Raw genomic sequence first — 14,242 nt, 5'->3', positions numbered from 1 at the left:
TTATTTCAAGAAGCATGTATTAAGCACTTTGTGCCAAACTCCATTTTAGCCACTGGAAATATAAATATGAATAAAACACAGTTCCTGCTCTCAGACTTGTTATCCAGTGAAATGTTAAGTTGAACCGCATGAATTTGCTTTGGTTTTTTAGGTCAAAATGATCAAATGCCAGCACAGCCTACCACGTGTAGGTGAACAGAGATTTGCCATGATAGAGACATGAACAAGGTTCTGTATGCACCAAGGTCCTTCATCCTACCCAGAACACTCAGTGAAAGCTTCCCAAAGGAAATGACATTTGAGCTGAGTTTTAGAAAATGATTGGGAGTTCACTGTGCGTTTACAGGAAGCAAAGAGAATGAGGGCATTCCAGAAATAGGAAACAGCATGTGCAGAGTCGTTGAACCGAGAATGAGCCTTGCACATGTGGGAATCTGCAAATAGTTCAGACAGGTTGGAATGCCAGATACGTTGGGGGTGACAGGAGACAAGGCAGGTAAAGTATCAGAGGGCAGAGGGTTGGGTGTGTTAAGCCAAAGAGCTTGATTTTATCCTTGAGATGGGTGAGTTATGTGTAAGCCAGAGAGGCTGCAAGACTTAATCTGTCAGGGTTCAGAAAGAAAATATTACCGCTTATATATTTACCTTTGCCTTATCTTTTTATTTTCCAATTAAACTGGTTATTATGTATGCAATTCCTAATGCAGTAGTGGACGTAAATAATTTATGAATAAGTAAATACACACACGTATTATGGTGTGTTATGGGTTGAATTTTGTCCTTCCACAATTCATGTTGAAGTTCTAACCCCTAGTCTCTCAGAATATGACTTTTTTTTTTTGAAAGATTTTAGTTATTTATTTGACAGAGAGGGAACACAAGCAGAGTGAATGGGAAAGGGAGAGCAGGCTTCCTGCTGAGCAGGGAGCCCAATGCGGGGCTCCATCCCAGGATTCTGGGATCATGACCTGAACCAAAGGCAGATGCTTAATGACTGAGCCACGCAGGCATCCCTCAGAATATGACATTATTTAGAAATAGGGTCCTTGCAGATGTAGGTAGTTAAGATGAGATCACACCAGAGTAGTATGGGCCCCTAATCCAATACAGTTGGTGTCCTTATAAAATAGAGCATATGACATATGAAAATGAAGGCAGAGATTGGATTAATGCTTCTACAAATCAAGGAAGTCCAAGATGGCCAACGTACCCTCAGAAGCTGTGGGAGAAGCATAAAACAGATCTTTCTCTCACAGCCGTCTGAAGGAACCATTCATGCTGATACCATGGTCATGGATTCTAGCCTCCAAAATCGTGAGATGCTTTTCTGTTGTTAAAGCCATCCAGTTTGTGGTACTTTGTTATGGCAGCCTTTGACAGGCGGGGATACTCACCACTATACTAACGAGGAGAACCATGGCAGCCTTTGAAAACTAACACATGGTTCATGGTCAGAAAGTTTGGAGACCCCAGTTACAGAATGAGAGCCATTGAAGAGTTGGTTTTTTGTTTTTTTTGTTTTTTTTTTAAAGATTTTTTATGTATTTATTTGAGAGAGAGACAGTGAGAGAGAGCATGAGCAAGGAGAAGGTCAGAGGGAGAAGCAGACTTCCCATGGAGCTGGGAGCCTGATGTGGGACTCGATCCTGGGACTCCAGGATCATGACCTGAGCTGAAGGCAGTCGTCCAACCAACTGAGCCACCCAGGTGCCCCGAAGAGTTGGTTTATGTTTAAGAGTCCACATTACATATGTCCTGTCTTTATGTAGTCTCTGTATTTAATAATTTATTTTAACTTAAAGAGATTTCTTAGCTTCTCAGTACTTTATTTCTTAAACCCAGTATAGTTGGAAAACCATCTGTTCACATTTGTGTTTGGTGTAGTTTTTGTTAGAGGAAGAAGGAACTGGGAAATATTTGACCTTTAGTTCAAAACAGGGTGGTGATAAGCAACAGTTTTAGGGAGAAAAATTTATGTTTAAGAACCCCATTAGGCAGGGGCGCCTGGGTGGCTCAGTGGGTTAAGGCCTCTGCTTTCGGCTCAGGTCGTGATCCCAGGGTCCTGGGATCGAGCCCCGCATCGGGCTCTCTGCTCAGCGGGGAGCCTGCTTCCTCCTCTCTCTGAATGCCTCTCTGCCTACTTGTGATCTCGGTCTTTCAAATAAATAAATAAAATCTTAAAAAATATATATATATATAAGAACCCCATTAGGCAGAAGTGGAGCCAAAATCAGAAATAGGGCCCTACCAACAGAATTCATAGCTGTGAATAGGCTGATCATCGGTGCAGGGAGGACTGTAGCCCATGCATGTATTATTCTGGCTATCTTAATCTTCAAGTGCTAAAGACAAGCAGTCTTTTTGTACAAGTTACACATTAGTTATGTGCCTGAGTTTCCAAAGTAGTATAACTGAGACAGTGTTCAAGGCCACACCTTAAACTCAATGTATGTCTTTGCAACCTGTGTGTGGGTCTGCAAAATCCAGAAATCAGCAGTGCATTAATTAGTATATTACTTAATATTAACTAATATATTAATATAAAACCAGGTCAGTAATATATTAATTAACATATTAATAAATTATTGTGTTTATAAACAAAATATATTTACATATTAATACAATTAACATATATAAATACTTTTGTATATTTTTGTTATTTTAGGTCTTTGTAGGGTATGAAATATTTGATCATTTCTGGTCTTATTTATGCAAGTCAACTAAAGCATTTTGAAGTACTAATACTTTTCTGAAAATTCAGATGTATTTTTAATAGCTCTGTCATCCTTTAGACAAATAGCTGTTGGACTTTTTAAAGTAATAGAACCCTTTCTTAAACTTCTTTGTGGAACCCCAATATGCTATAACTGCATTAGCAGTTTACCCATCATAGAGGACTGGCCATTTGTAAAAGCATACCTTAATGTTTTAAATCTTTTTTCTTACATCTAGTCTGGAAGTTCTATATTTTGTGGATATATTTTCAATATTCACTGTAATTTGCTAGCAGAATGAGAAGAAATTTATGTAGGAGAGAATAATAAATATGCTGCTGACCTCTGATCATAGAGCTTGTGCTTGGCATAGCTTTCCAGTAGTGGAACCACATTTATAAGGACCCATCCGGGGTACCTGGGTGGCTCAGTGGGTTGAAGCTTCTGCTTTCGGCTCAGGTCATGATCCCAGAGTCCTAGGATCGAGCCCTGCATCGGGCTCTCTGCTCAGTGGGGAGCCTGCTTTCCTTCCTTTCTCTCTGCTTGCCTCTCTGCCTACTTGTGATCTCTGTCTGTCAAATAAATAAATAAAATCTTTAAAAAAAAAGAAAAGAAGAAGAATAGCCAAAATAATTTATTTTTTTTAAAGATTTTATTATTTATTTGACAGACAGAGATCACAAGTAGGCAGAGAGAGAGAGGAGGAAGCAGGCTCCCTGCTGAGCAGAGAGCTCGATGTGGGGCTCGATCCCAGGACCCTGGGATCATGACCTGAGCTGAAGGCAAAGGCTTTAACCCACTGAGCCACCCAGGTGCCCCTAGCCAAAATAATTGAAAAGCAGATCACTGCCCCCTTCTCTTCCCCCTCTCCATTCTTAAGTCACTTACAGAACTGGTAGAAAGTTACCTACTTTGAGTTCTAGGATACCCATCTTCTCACTGCCTTGACTTTGATAGGACCTGATCCTTCCCAATCCTGAGGCACTCCTGACCTCTGCAGAGCAGAGCGGCTGTCCTTTGGCTGTTTCTCCCTCAGCATATTCTGTACTATACTGTCTCTTGCTCTCTTTCTTCAGGAGCTGTTCCTCTCTTCCAGAAATATAAGTTCTGTGCCATACTTTTCATGTAGTCTTACACCATTTTTTAAAAATTCCTTTAGGGGCCCCTGGGTGGCACATTCTGTAAGGTGTCTGACTCTTGGTTTCAGCTCAGGTCATGATCTCAAGGTTGTGGGATGGAGACATGGGTTGGGCTCTGTGCCCAGTAGGGAATCTGCTCATCCTTTTCCCTCTGCTCTGCCACACCCTCTGTGTGTGCATGCTGTCTCTCTTAAATAAATAAATAAAATCTTTTTTAAAAAATAAGAAATTCTTTTATTATCAATGTATTGGGGCCTCCTCAAAGGAGAAGGGCTAAATATGCACTGTCAGTGAGCCAGCTTGTACCAGAAACAGTAACACAACATGTATAATCATTTGTACAAGCATATCACATTTGGAAAAGAGAGAAACGTAAACATCTATAATTGTACCACACTAACACAAACCCACTGATCCATTTTTTTATACATTTATTCATTCCTGCAAGTCACCAGATTATTTACTAAGTACCTATTTTAGTAGTAATCACCCGGCTTTCTAGGGAATTAAGATCTAATAAGGGAATTGTGAGTCGGTAGAAATAACCATGAAAATACCACTATTTTGGTTTTTTTTTTTTTAATATTTTATTTGATTATTTTGACAGAGAGAAATCACAAATAGGCAGAGAGGCAGGCAGAGAGAGAGGAAGGGAAGCAGGCCCCCTGCTGAGCAGAGAGGCCAACGCGGGACTCGATCCCAGAACCCTGAGATCATGACCTGAGCTGAAGGCAGCGGCTTAACCCACTGAGCCACCCAGGTGCCCCTATTTTGGTATTTTTTATTGGATCCTAATCTTATTATGTCTTTTTAGTACATTGCAACTATACGGTCTATTCAATCTTACATTCTTTATTTTACTTTTAATTTACCTCACAGTGGTAGTGACAAGAGAGGTGCAAAACTGTTTATTCTTGCCTGTGAAGAATGAGATTCTGTTATCTATTTTTTAAAATATATTATTTAAAAGATTTTATCTATTTATGGCAGAGAGAGATAGCAAGAGAAGGAACACAAGCACAGGGGAGCTGGAGAGGGAGAAGTAGGCTCCCCACTGAGCAGGGAGCCCGATTGGAGCTCAATATGGGTTTCAATCCCAGGACACCAGGATCAAGACCCGAGCTGAAGGCAGATACCTAACGACTGAGCCACCCAGGTGTCCCAGGATTCTGTTATCTTTAACCTGAGTCTGTAGTTCACATAGCAGGCTCTGTTCCTTTTCTCCTTCACAGCGCCTATCCCTAGCTGCACTGTTTGTCTGCCTTTCAACTGGGTCATCAGCTGTGGGCAGACAGGTACTTCTTACTGCCCAGTAGTCTTCAGTGAAGGTGCCAGTAGAGCTCACTCTTGCCAAATTGGGGGGTGGGGCAGAATAGGCACCAGTCTGGGAAAAGGATCAGCCCTGGTCTATCTACTTCAGTTCCTTACAGATAAGCATGCGAACAGATGACAGAGGTCTCATGACTTAAGCTGTAAGACAGTGATCCTGTGGGCATTTCCTCGTTTTCTGACTTGATTCTTCTTGCCTTATTTCTCCCTCCCTCTCTTCCTTCCTTTCACAGTCTTCATCTTTTACCTCTTCTCCTCCCAGATTTTCACAAAAGACTGCTTGTTTTTTGTTGTTTTTATTTTTTTTTTCTTCCTGAAATGCCACCTCTCCCCATGGAAAAAATAAAGGCCTAGTTCATCTGATCCTTTCCTGTGTCTTCCAGATTTCATAGACTCTGGGCCGCCTGGGTGGCTCAGGTGGTTAAGCGTCTGCCTTTGGCTCAGGTCATGATTCCAGGGTCCTGGGATGGAGAGCCCTGCTTTGGGCGCTCTGCTCAGCAGAGAGCCTGCTTCTCCCTCTCCCTTTCCTGCTTCCCTTGCTTGCACATGCTCTCTATGTCAAATAAATGAAAGCTTAAAAACAAACAAATTTCATAGTGTCAGGTATCCATTTGAGATTTAGAGCTTTAGCCCTTACCTGGTTTCTGCTCTCTGTGTAGTTACGATCATATTTTATTTTATTTTATTTTTTAAAAGGTTTTATTTATTTATTTGACAGAAAGAGACAGCGAGAGAGGGAACACAGCAGGGGAGTGGGAGAGGGAGAAGCAGGCCTCCTGCCGAGCAATGAGCCCAATATGGGGCTCGATCCCAGGACCCTGAGATCATGACCTAAGCCAAAGGCAGACACTTAACAACTGAGCCACCCACAATCATATTTTAATATAACTAAATCACACCCCAGTATTTTTTGATTCAGTTGATTTTAGCATATTCACAAAGTTGTGCGACTGCTGCCACAATCTGATTTCAGAACTTTTTCATCACCCCAGATAGAAACCATACACCCATCAGCAGTAACTCCTTATTTCCCCTACTCTTCTGCCAGCCCTAGTTAACTACTCATCTACTCTCCGTCTCTGTAGATGTCATTCCTACTGTTTGCAGCGAGGCCAGGTACAGATGGGGAGAAAAGTGGGCCCTGGTTCAGAAGTGAGCTCCTACTTCTGTTCTCTGATTCTCCACCATCCCCACAACTTGAAGTTAAATTTCTTGCTCCTTTGAAGATGTTCTTCCAAAGATTTCCACCTGATCTCCAAAAGATAATCTTATATAATATATGTAAATATAAATGTATTCCTAAATTTAATCTTACTTCATAACTTTAATCTTTTTTCCTATGAATGAGTCATCTAGTGCACACACATGCACACACACTCCCTGGCCCTGACATTTCACAGCCTTCTTGTCTGACCAGGCAGTGAAGGACATTGTGCCTCCAACACTGTGCCCTAATTCTTTGAAGAACACCTAGGTTCTTCATAGCAGGCTGCCATATCTCATTCTGGCTGATTTCAGGTGAGATGATCTCAAAATTACTAGGTAACAGTAAAGAGTGGGAGCCAGTCTAATGAACCATGGGGAATGACTTGGGGAAAGCACCCTTCTCTGTCATGTGTACAACCAGAATCCACCTGGGAGAGACAAAGAGGAGTGGCAGGTTGGAGTATGAAGGCTCCTTAGCCCTTGCCTTTTCCAGCTAGAGTATCTTAGCCCTTGCCTTCCCACCCCTTGGGAGTGGTCCTTTGTGATGTCTAAGCTCCCTGGGGCCACCATTGGCTGTGGTGAGCGCCCTGCTGACCAAACAAAGCTGAGAGGGCGTGAACCCTCAGTGTCTCTGGAGAGGTATATATACAGAGGACAGGACTCCTGGAGTAGACACCAGAGAAGCTGCAACATGGCAAAAGTGGTAGAGAAATCATGGGAGTCACAAACCACAAACACCAAGCGATGGAGGAAGAGGAAGAACCAGTCTCGGTCCAGATCAAGAGGCGCTAGCAAGGTCAGATGATTCTGCCCAAGCTTCTCTTCTCCCCCTTTTATCTTATTCCCCCCCCCCCCCCCGATAATCTCCCTCTCCTCCTTAGCCCTCCACTTTCCACCCAGCCTCCATTCCCTCCTCCCAACTCAGTGCCCTCTGGGCTCACCTTGTTGCCTTACCAGGTGCTAAAGATCTACAAGAAGGTAAAAAGATCATTTCACATGAGTTCAAGAAAAAAATACTCTCCTAAAGTTATAACCACTTCCAGAAGAAAGAAGAGGGCAAGAAGGGCCCACAAGTTTCAGCCGTTGCCGTAGGCTGAGAGCCAAAAGCAGCCAGGCCAGACCCAGCAGACGCTATGGAGCAACACCACTCCAAGATGACCATGCAAACAACCCCTACAAAGCAAGCTTCTGAGACCTCAGACAGTCTGCATCTAGGATCCTGGCTGTGGGGAAATGGCCAACTGCAGAGAGACCTACTCGGATCCTAATGTGGAACACAGAACACAAATGGAGGTGATCAAAATAAAATCAACAGGGTGGGAGAAGCCCCTCCAAAAAATAAAATTAGGCACTCTGCACAGCAATGAGTTGTGTTGCATTAGTGCTTGAGATCATTCCTCAGAATGAGAGTGTGAAATGACAGAGAAGTTGAGCGTCTTTGCTGTAAACCAAGTCCCTTGTCCCATGAGATCTACCTGAGAAGATGTGCATACACCTTCTGAGGGGTGGAAAAATGTCTTTCCACCACATTCTCTATTTCTGGCAGACGGGTTTAACAACTCCCTTACTTGGTAGTCAACATTCACTTTAAATGTTGGTGAAATTGGGAGAACACAGCAATGCCCTTGCTCTCTCTAAGAGGCTGAAAGGCAATGGGGAAGGGAAAGGGGGGCAAAGAGAAAGCAGAAAGCCATGATGTCCCCAGGAGGCTCTGACTTTGTCAGTCTTGATGCAGAACTGAACTGCTCTGGTCACTTGGGAATGATTCAGTTGGATGTTGAAGGTCCCTAGGCTTCATTGGCTGCCTCATTCTGTGTTAACTAGTGTTGAGTTATATCAAAGGACAGGAGCACCAGGTGTAGCCACCAGAAGAGGGTACTCATGTGACCACATCACACAGGGGCATCACAGATCCCCAGCTCAGTTCTCAATCTGCCTACCCCCCCCCATTAGTTGTTCATCCCCTTTGATGCCCAGAATGGAGCACTCACTCTCTGTGCCCTGCGGAGGCAGAAATGGTTGGGTTAAAACAATGACCCTCAAAAAATCATGACCCCAAGAGAATGTGGAAAAACTGTACACCTTTTTATACAATTTTAAGTTGACATCCCCAAATTTTTACCATGAGTTTAAATATTTACTGAGGATATAATTTCTAACATTATAAATATTGATATTTAAAATAAAACTTACATTAGACTTTTTAATTTAGTCTGATGTGTATTATTGTATATTATGTATTGATGTATATTACTGAAAAAATTCTCTTTCATATGGCATGGCAAGGAATGGTTTCACCAGCTGCTCGTTGAAATGTTTTAGCAGATCCAAAGTTGTTTTTTTGTTGTTGTTGTTCTTTGTTTTTAAAGATTTTATTTATTTGACAGAGAGATCACAAGTAGGCAGAGAGGCAGGTAGAGAGAAAAAGAGGAGGAAGCAGGCTCCCTGCTGAACGGAGAGCCTGTTGGGGGGCTCGATCCCAGGACCCTGAGATCATGACCTGAGCCCAAGGCAGAGGCTTAACCCACTGAGCCACCCAGGTGCCCCACCACTTTTTATTTTTAAAAATGAAGGGATTAGTACAGTGAACTACTCTGTAAACACTCTTAACCTGGATCTCAGCAGTAGTTAAATATGTTACAGATACCATACTTGCTTTATCACTGATCTGTTTAGGCCCAACAGACATGGGTGCTGTCTGGGACTTTGTTTGATCTTGTTAACAGCCTCCTCACAATGTCCTGACAGGACTTTGCCCTGTGAAACCCTGCAACGAATTGTTCTATCACCAGAGCTGGTGGGGGGAGGGGTGGTATCCTCAAAGATAGTGCACATCTGCGGGTGTTGCCTGATTTTACAACTTTGATCTGGGCCCTTTTGTGATATAATCAACAGAATTCTGCATTAACTGAATTGATCAGTAACTTGTCAGGTGTCTTCTAGGGAGGTCCTATGGAACTGGCATAAGGGAAGGCAAGAATCAGAGCTCCTTGGAGGTGTCCTATCCATTTAAAATAAACCAGTGATCCAGTAAGTAATGTTTCTCCTCGTGTGAGCCACTCTAGCAAATTAATCGAATCCAATGACAGGGCTGTGGGAACTTCTAGGTGAGAGCTCATTAGTCAGAAACCCACGAAACAACCTGGACTTACGATTGACTGGGGGGCATTCTTGCCAGTCAGAATCTTTAACTGGAATGTGAAGCTATCCCAGGTAGGTAGAGTCAGAATGAAGTTGAACTAACTGTAGGATACCCAGCTGGGGTCTGAGAATTACTTAGTGTGGGGAAAACATACACACATTGTGATTGGTGTTGGAATCGTAGTAAACAGGGTTCAAGTGCCAAACACAGAGAGGGAACTAGAACACTTAAGTGAGACTATTGTTAGATTATCTATATTTCTTTTTTTTTTTTTAAGATTTTATTTATTTGACAGAGAAATGGCAGTAGGCAGAGAGGCAGGCAGAGAGAGAGGGGAAGCAGGCTCTCTGCTGAGTAGAGAGCCCAACGCGGGACTTGATCCCAGGACTCTGAGATCATGACCCGAGCCGAAGGCAGAGGCTTAACCCACTGAGCCACTCAGGTGCCCAGATTATCTATATTTCTAAGTTAAAAAAAATTATCATCAGGCTAATAGAACCACTTTAAAGTAAAAGATGGTGTACACTTTGTGGTTTCATCTTTCTCCCCTGCATTTAGGGGGTAAAAGAGTGTGAACTGGGGAGTAAATATTTGTCTACATGCTTTGCCCAATAAGATTGCCAAAAAGCAGAAGATACTTCAGAGAGAGAACTATTTCCCCTGGACAAACAATAATTTAATAGTTCACGACCACTTTGGAGAATCACTGTGTCATGGTGAGGATTCCTGGTAAACCTCCCCCTCCCCAGGAGGTCAGAGAAACTGCTAAACACACTGCCTCTCCACCATACACAGGCAGAGGAACTACCCTTAGGCGCACAAAGACTATCAGAGCTCCTTTCTGTTCTTGTTATCCTGGATCCTAAAGAAGACCGCCAGATATATTTTTTTCTTAAAAATACCTCATACTGAGCTGATGATTTTTACCTTTTTTTAATTGACGTAGAATTGACATACAATAATACCCTGTTAGTTTTACATGTATATCATAGTGATTCACTATTTTTGTACATTATGAAATGATCCCCATGATAAATCTAGTTACCATCTGTCGCCATACACAGTTATTGCAATACTTTTGACTATATTTCCTGTGCTATACATTACACCATCCTGACTGACTTATTTTACAATTGGAAGTTTGTATCTCTTAATTTCCTTCACCTGTTTTGCTTGGCACCCCTCCAGTCTCTTCCAACTCTGGTAACAGTATGTTTCCTATATCTATGATCTGTTTCTGTTTTGTTTTGTTTGTTCATTTGTTTTATTTTTTTAGGTTCCACATGTAAGTGAAATCTTGAGATTTGTCCTTCTCTGTCTGACTTATTTCACTTAGAGATTTTTACTTTTTAATGCTATCCGTTGAATGCTTTCTCTATTTTCTAAATTTTTATTTTATTTTATTATTTTCAAAAGATTTTATTTATTTATTTGAGAGAGTGAGCGAGAGAGAACACAAGCAGGGGGAGTGGCACAGGGAGTGGGAGAGACAGGCTCCCTGCTGAGCAAGGAGCCGGATTGGGGACTTGATCCCAGGCTGGCAGGATCATGACCTGAGCCTAAAGGCAAACATCCAACCAACTAAGCCACCCAGGCGCCCTCTAAATTATTTCTATTTAACTAAGTACAAAATTGAATTGTTTTCATAATCATTTTTGCAGAAGTTCAAACTATAGATTGCTCCATTCATCAGTTTCTTAAAAGTTTTTTAATTCTTACAATATTTAGTTTCTAACTTCCCTTGCTCTGGTTTTTGTTTTGTGTTCTTAATCCTATGATTTAACTTTCTGTTTAACCTAAACCTCAGGCTTGGGAACCATCTCTTTACATACTTGTAGGTAATTGTTCATCCTGCCTGAATGTCTTGCATTTGACTGAACATGCCCACTTCTTCTCACAATTTCTCATAGGTCTAATTTTACAAACCTTTAATCAGTTGCTGCTCTCCTCTGAACACTCTCCAAGTTTTTTCTCTTTATACAGCATGACATGAAAATTAAATACAGTTTGTTCCAGCTGAAGCCTGCCCAACGCCAAATAAAGCAAAAATAATTGCTTCTTTTTTTCACACGTAAGCCTTCATACAGTCTTCTAAAGCATTTGTCTCCTGTTTCAACACAGAGAAGACTCATCCAATTTAATATCAGCCATAATTGTTGGATCTCACTTGGCTTTGTTTCATCCACGGCTCTCTTAGCCAGTATTTCCACATGTTTGTTACAATTCAGTAGCATAATAAAAGCCAAATGTTAAGTCTATAAAATTATTTCTTCCACGTAGTTTTCCTTCAAAGATTGTTTTGTGAACAGTTGGTATAAATGTGAATTTAGTACAAGGGGGCTCAAGAACTAAGACTTGAATGATCCTGTGGGATTGTTTTTGTTTTTTGTGTTTTGCAACCTCGGTGAAATAACACATTCGTGTGTTCTTTTTTTTTTTTTTTAATATTTTATTTATTTATTTGACAGAGAGAAATTACAAGTACACTGAGAGGCAGGCAGAGAGAGAGAGAAGGAAGCAGGCTCCCTGCTGAGCAGAGAGCCCGATGCGGGACTCGATCCCAGGACCCTGAGATCATGACCTGAGCCGAAGGCAGCGGCTTAATCCACTGAGCCACCCAGGCACCCCACATTTGTGTGTTCTGATATGAAGTAATCACAAATAATTTAGTAAGTCATCAGAGTTTTGATTTATGTACACACACACACACACACGTTTATGAGTGATTTGAAAATCACTCTCAGGGAACCCGGGTGGTTCAGTTGGTCTGCTGTCAGCTCAGGTCATGATCCAAGGGTCGTGGGGTTGAGCCCAGCATCAGGCTCCCTGCTCCATGGGGAGTCTCCTTCTCCCTCCCTCTCTACCTGCTGCTCCCCCTGCTTGTGCTCTCTCGCTCACTGACTCACACACATATAAATAAAACCTTAAAAAAAAAAAAATCACTCATATGCATTCCAATACGAGTTCCTGAGAAAGAAAGGGTTAAAATTCTAGCTGACATGCAGGGAATTCTACATAATCCATAGCCTATCTTTGTAGCCATTTTGAATTATTTTCTTCTTTTTTTTTTTAGATTTTATTTATTTATTTGACGGACAGAGATCACAAGTAGGCAGAGGCAGGCAGAGAGAAGGGGGAGGCAGGCTTCCTGCTGAGCAGAGAGCCCGATGCTGGGCTCAATCCCAGGACCCTGGGATCATGACCTGACCCAAAGGCAGAGGCTTTAACCCACTGAGCCACCCAGGCACCCGTTTTGAATTACTTTCATGGTTTTTTTTTTTTTTTAAAGATTTTATTTATTTGACAGAGAGAAATCACAAGTAGATGGAGAGGCAGGCAGAGAGAGAGAGAGGGAAGCAGGCTCCCTGCTGAGCAGAGAGCCCAACGCGGGACTCGATCCCAGGACCCTGAGATCATGACCTGAGCCGAAGGCAGGGGCTTAACCCACTGAGCCACCCAGGCGCCCCTACTTTCATGTTTTGAGTCACTTTTCAAATTTTTGTTCATGACTAGATGAGGGAATTACAAATGAATGCATCCAAATCTATAGTAACACAAAAATAAAATGTCTCTAGGCATTATTATTTTTTTTTTCACATTAACATTCTTAGTTTATTAATCCTCTCATGAAAAATCTGCACAATCACCAAAGATAAAGCCACTGCAGCATCTTTACTCCTTCTGTTGTCCAATCTCCAGCTCACTTTTTGCCAGCACCAACATTGGCTTTCGCAGTCCCCCTGACTTTCTTCATTCTGTTCTTGCGTTCTTTTCGCTGTTTTCTTGAGGTCTTTTTCTTCTCATACAGACCATGTCTTGCAAGTCTATGTTTGGGTTCATTTTTCTTTGCATAATCCAAGGAATCATAAATCATGCCAAAGCCAGTTGTCTTGCCACCACCAAAATGGGTTCTGAATCCAAATACAAATATGACATCTGGTGTGGTCTTGTACATTTTGGCTAGTTTTTCCCGAATTTCTGTCTTAGGTACTGTTGCCTTTCCAGGATGAAGGACATCAATAACCATTTGTTTGCGCTGAAGTAGTCGGTTGGTCATGAACTTCCTGGTCCGGATAGTTACTGTGTCGTTCATGATGGCAGCCGAGCTTCAAGCAGCCGGAGAGGACACTCGGCATTATTATTAATTGAGACCTAATAGTTACAATGGCCAAAGACGAGCTCTCAAAGTGATGTAAAAGTCCTTCTTACATTGGTAACGAGGGGGTGAGGGTGCAATCTACCAATTTTATGTTTTTATTTTAGTAATAAAATAAGGTTGATTTATGTGGTTTTCAATAGTATGAACTTGTTTTAATAATGGAGGTTGGGGAGAATTGTGACATTTTCAAAAATACACAAGCAGTATCTTCTTGACTTTTAAATGGCTGATTTTATTTTATTTTTTAAAGATCTTATTTATTTCTTGGAGAGAGAGCACAACAAGTGGGGAGAAAGCAGAGGAAGAGAGAAGAAGCAGACACCCGCTGAGCAGGGAGGCCAGTGCTGGGGTTCATCCCAGGACCCCAAGACCCCAAGATCATGACCTGAGCCAAAGACAGATGCTTAACCCATTGAGCTATCCAGGGCCCCCTGATTTTATTATTATTGTATTCATACTATTATTAGATGAACATTTAACAAAGTATTTTGTAATGCAATTTTCTTCATTTATATACAAAATTGCTTGGGGGTTTTTTTTCCTTTTTTTCTTT

At 41.8% G+C, this 14,242-nt stretch overlaps 1 protein-coding gene and 2 long non-coding RNA genes across 3 annotated transcripts in view; 2 read left to right on the top strand and 1 right to left on the bottom strand.

The window, feature by feature from the left end:
- Window positions 1-14,242, top strand: part of LOC123394875 — a 53,568-nt gene that overhangs the window by 13,626 nt on the left and 25,700 nt on the right. The gene's annotated exons all lie outside the window — the stretch shown is intronic.
- LOC101671451 lies at window positions 5,957-7,752 on the top strand. The gene is made up of 2 exons (XR_198516.3): window positions 5,957-7,184; window positions 7,346-7,752. It is a non-coding gene; the product is annotated as an uncharacterized LOC101671451 (long non-coding RNA).
- LOC123394872 (40S ribosomal protein S24-like) lies at window positions 13,129-13,653 on the bottom strand. Its single transcript, XM_045089712.1, has one exon. It carries the CDS (start codon window positions 13,621-13,623, stop codon window positions 13,231-13,233), a length of 393 nt encoding a protein of 130 aa, XP_044945647.1. The 5' UTR covers window positions 13,624-13,653; the 3' UTR covers window positions 13,129-13,230.

The sequence above is a fragment of the Mustela putorius genome, unplaced genomic scaffold, assembly GCF_011764305.1.
Source record: "Mustela putorius furo isolate JIRA1106 unplaced genomic scaffold, ASM1176430v1.1 tig00003845_pilon_pilon_pilon, whole genome shotgun sequence".
NCBI lineage: Eukaryota > Metazoa > Chordata > Mammalia > Carnivora > Mustelidae > Mustela > Mustela putorius.
Note: the sequence above shows the minus strand (reverse complement) of the source record. Positions and strands in the feature narration are given on the sequence as shown.

What these genes read in the sequence shown, in the direction of transcription:
- LOC123394872 (XM_045089712.1), bottom strand. Translation starts at nt 13,623, where the DNA reads ATGAACGACACAGTAACTATCCGGACCAGGAAGTTCATGACCAACCGA.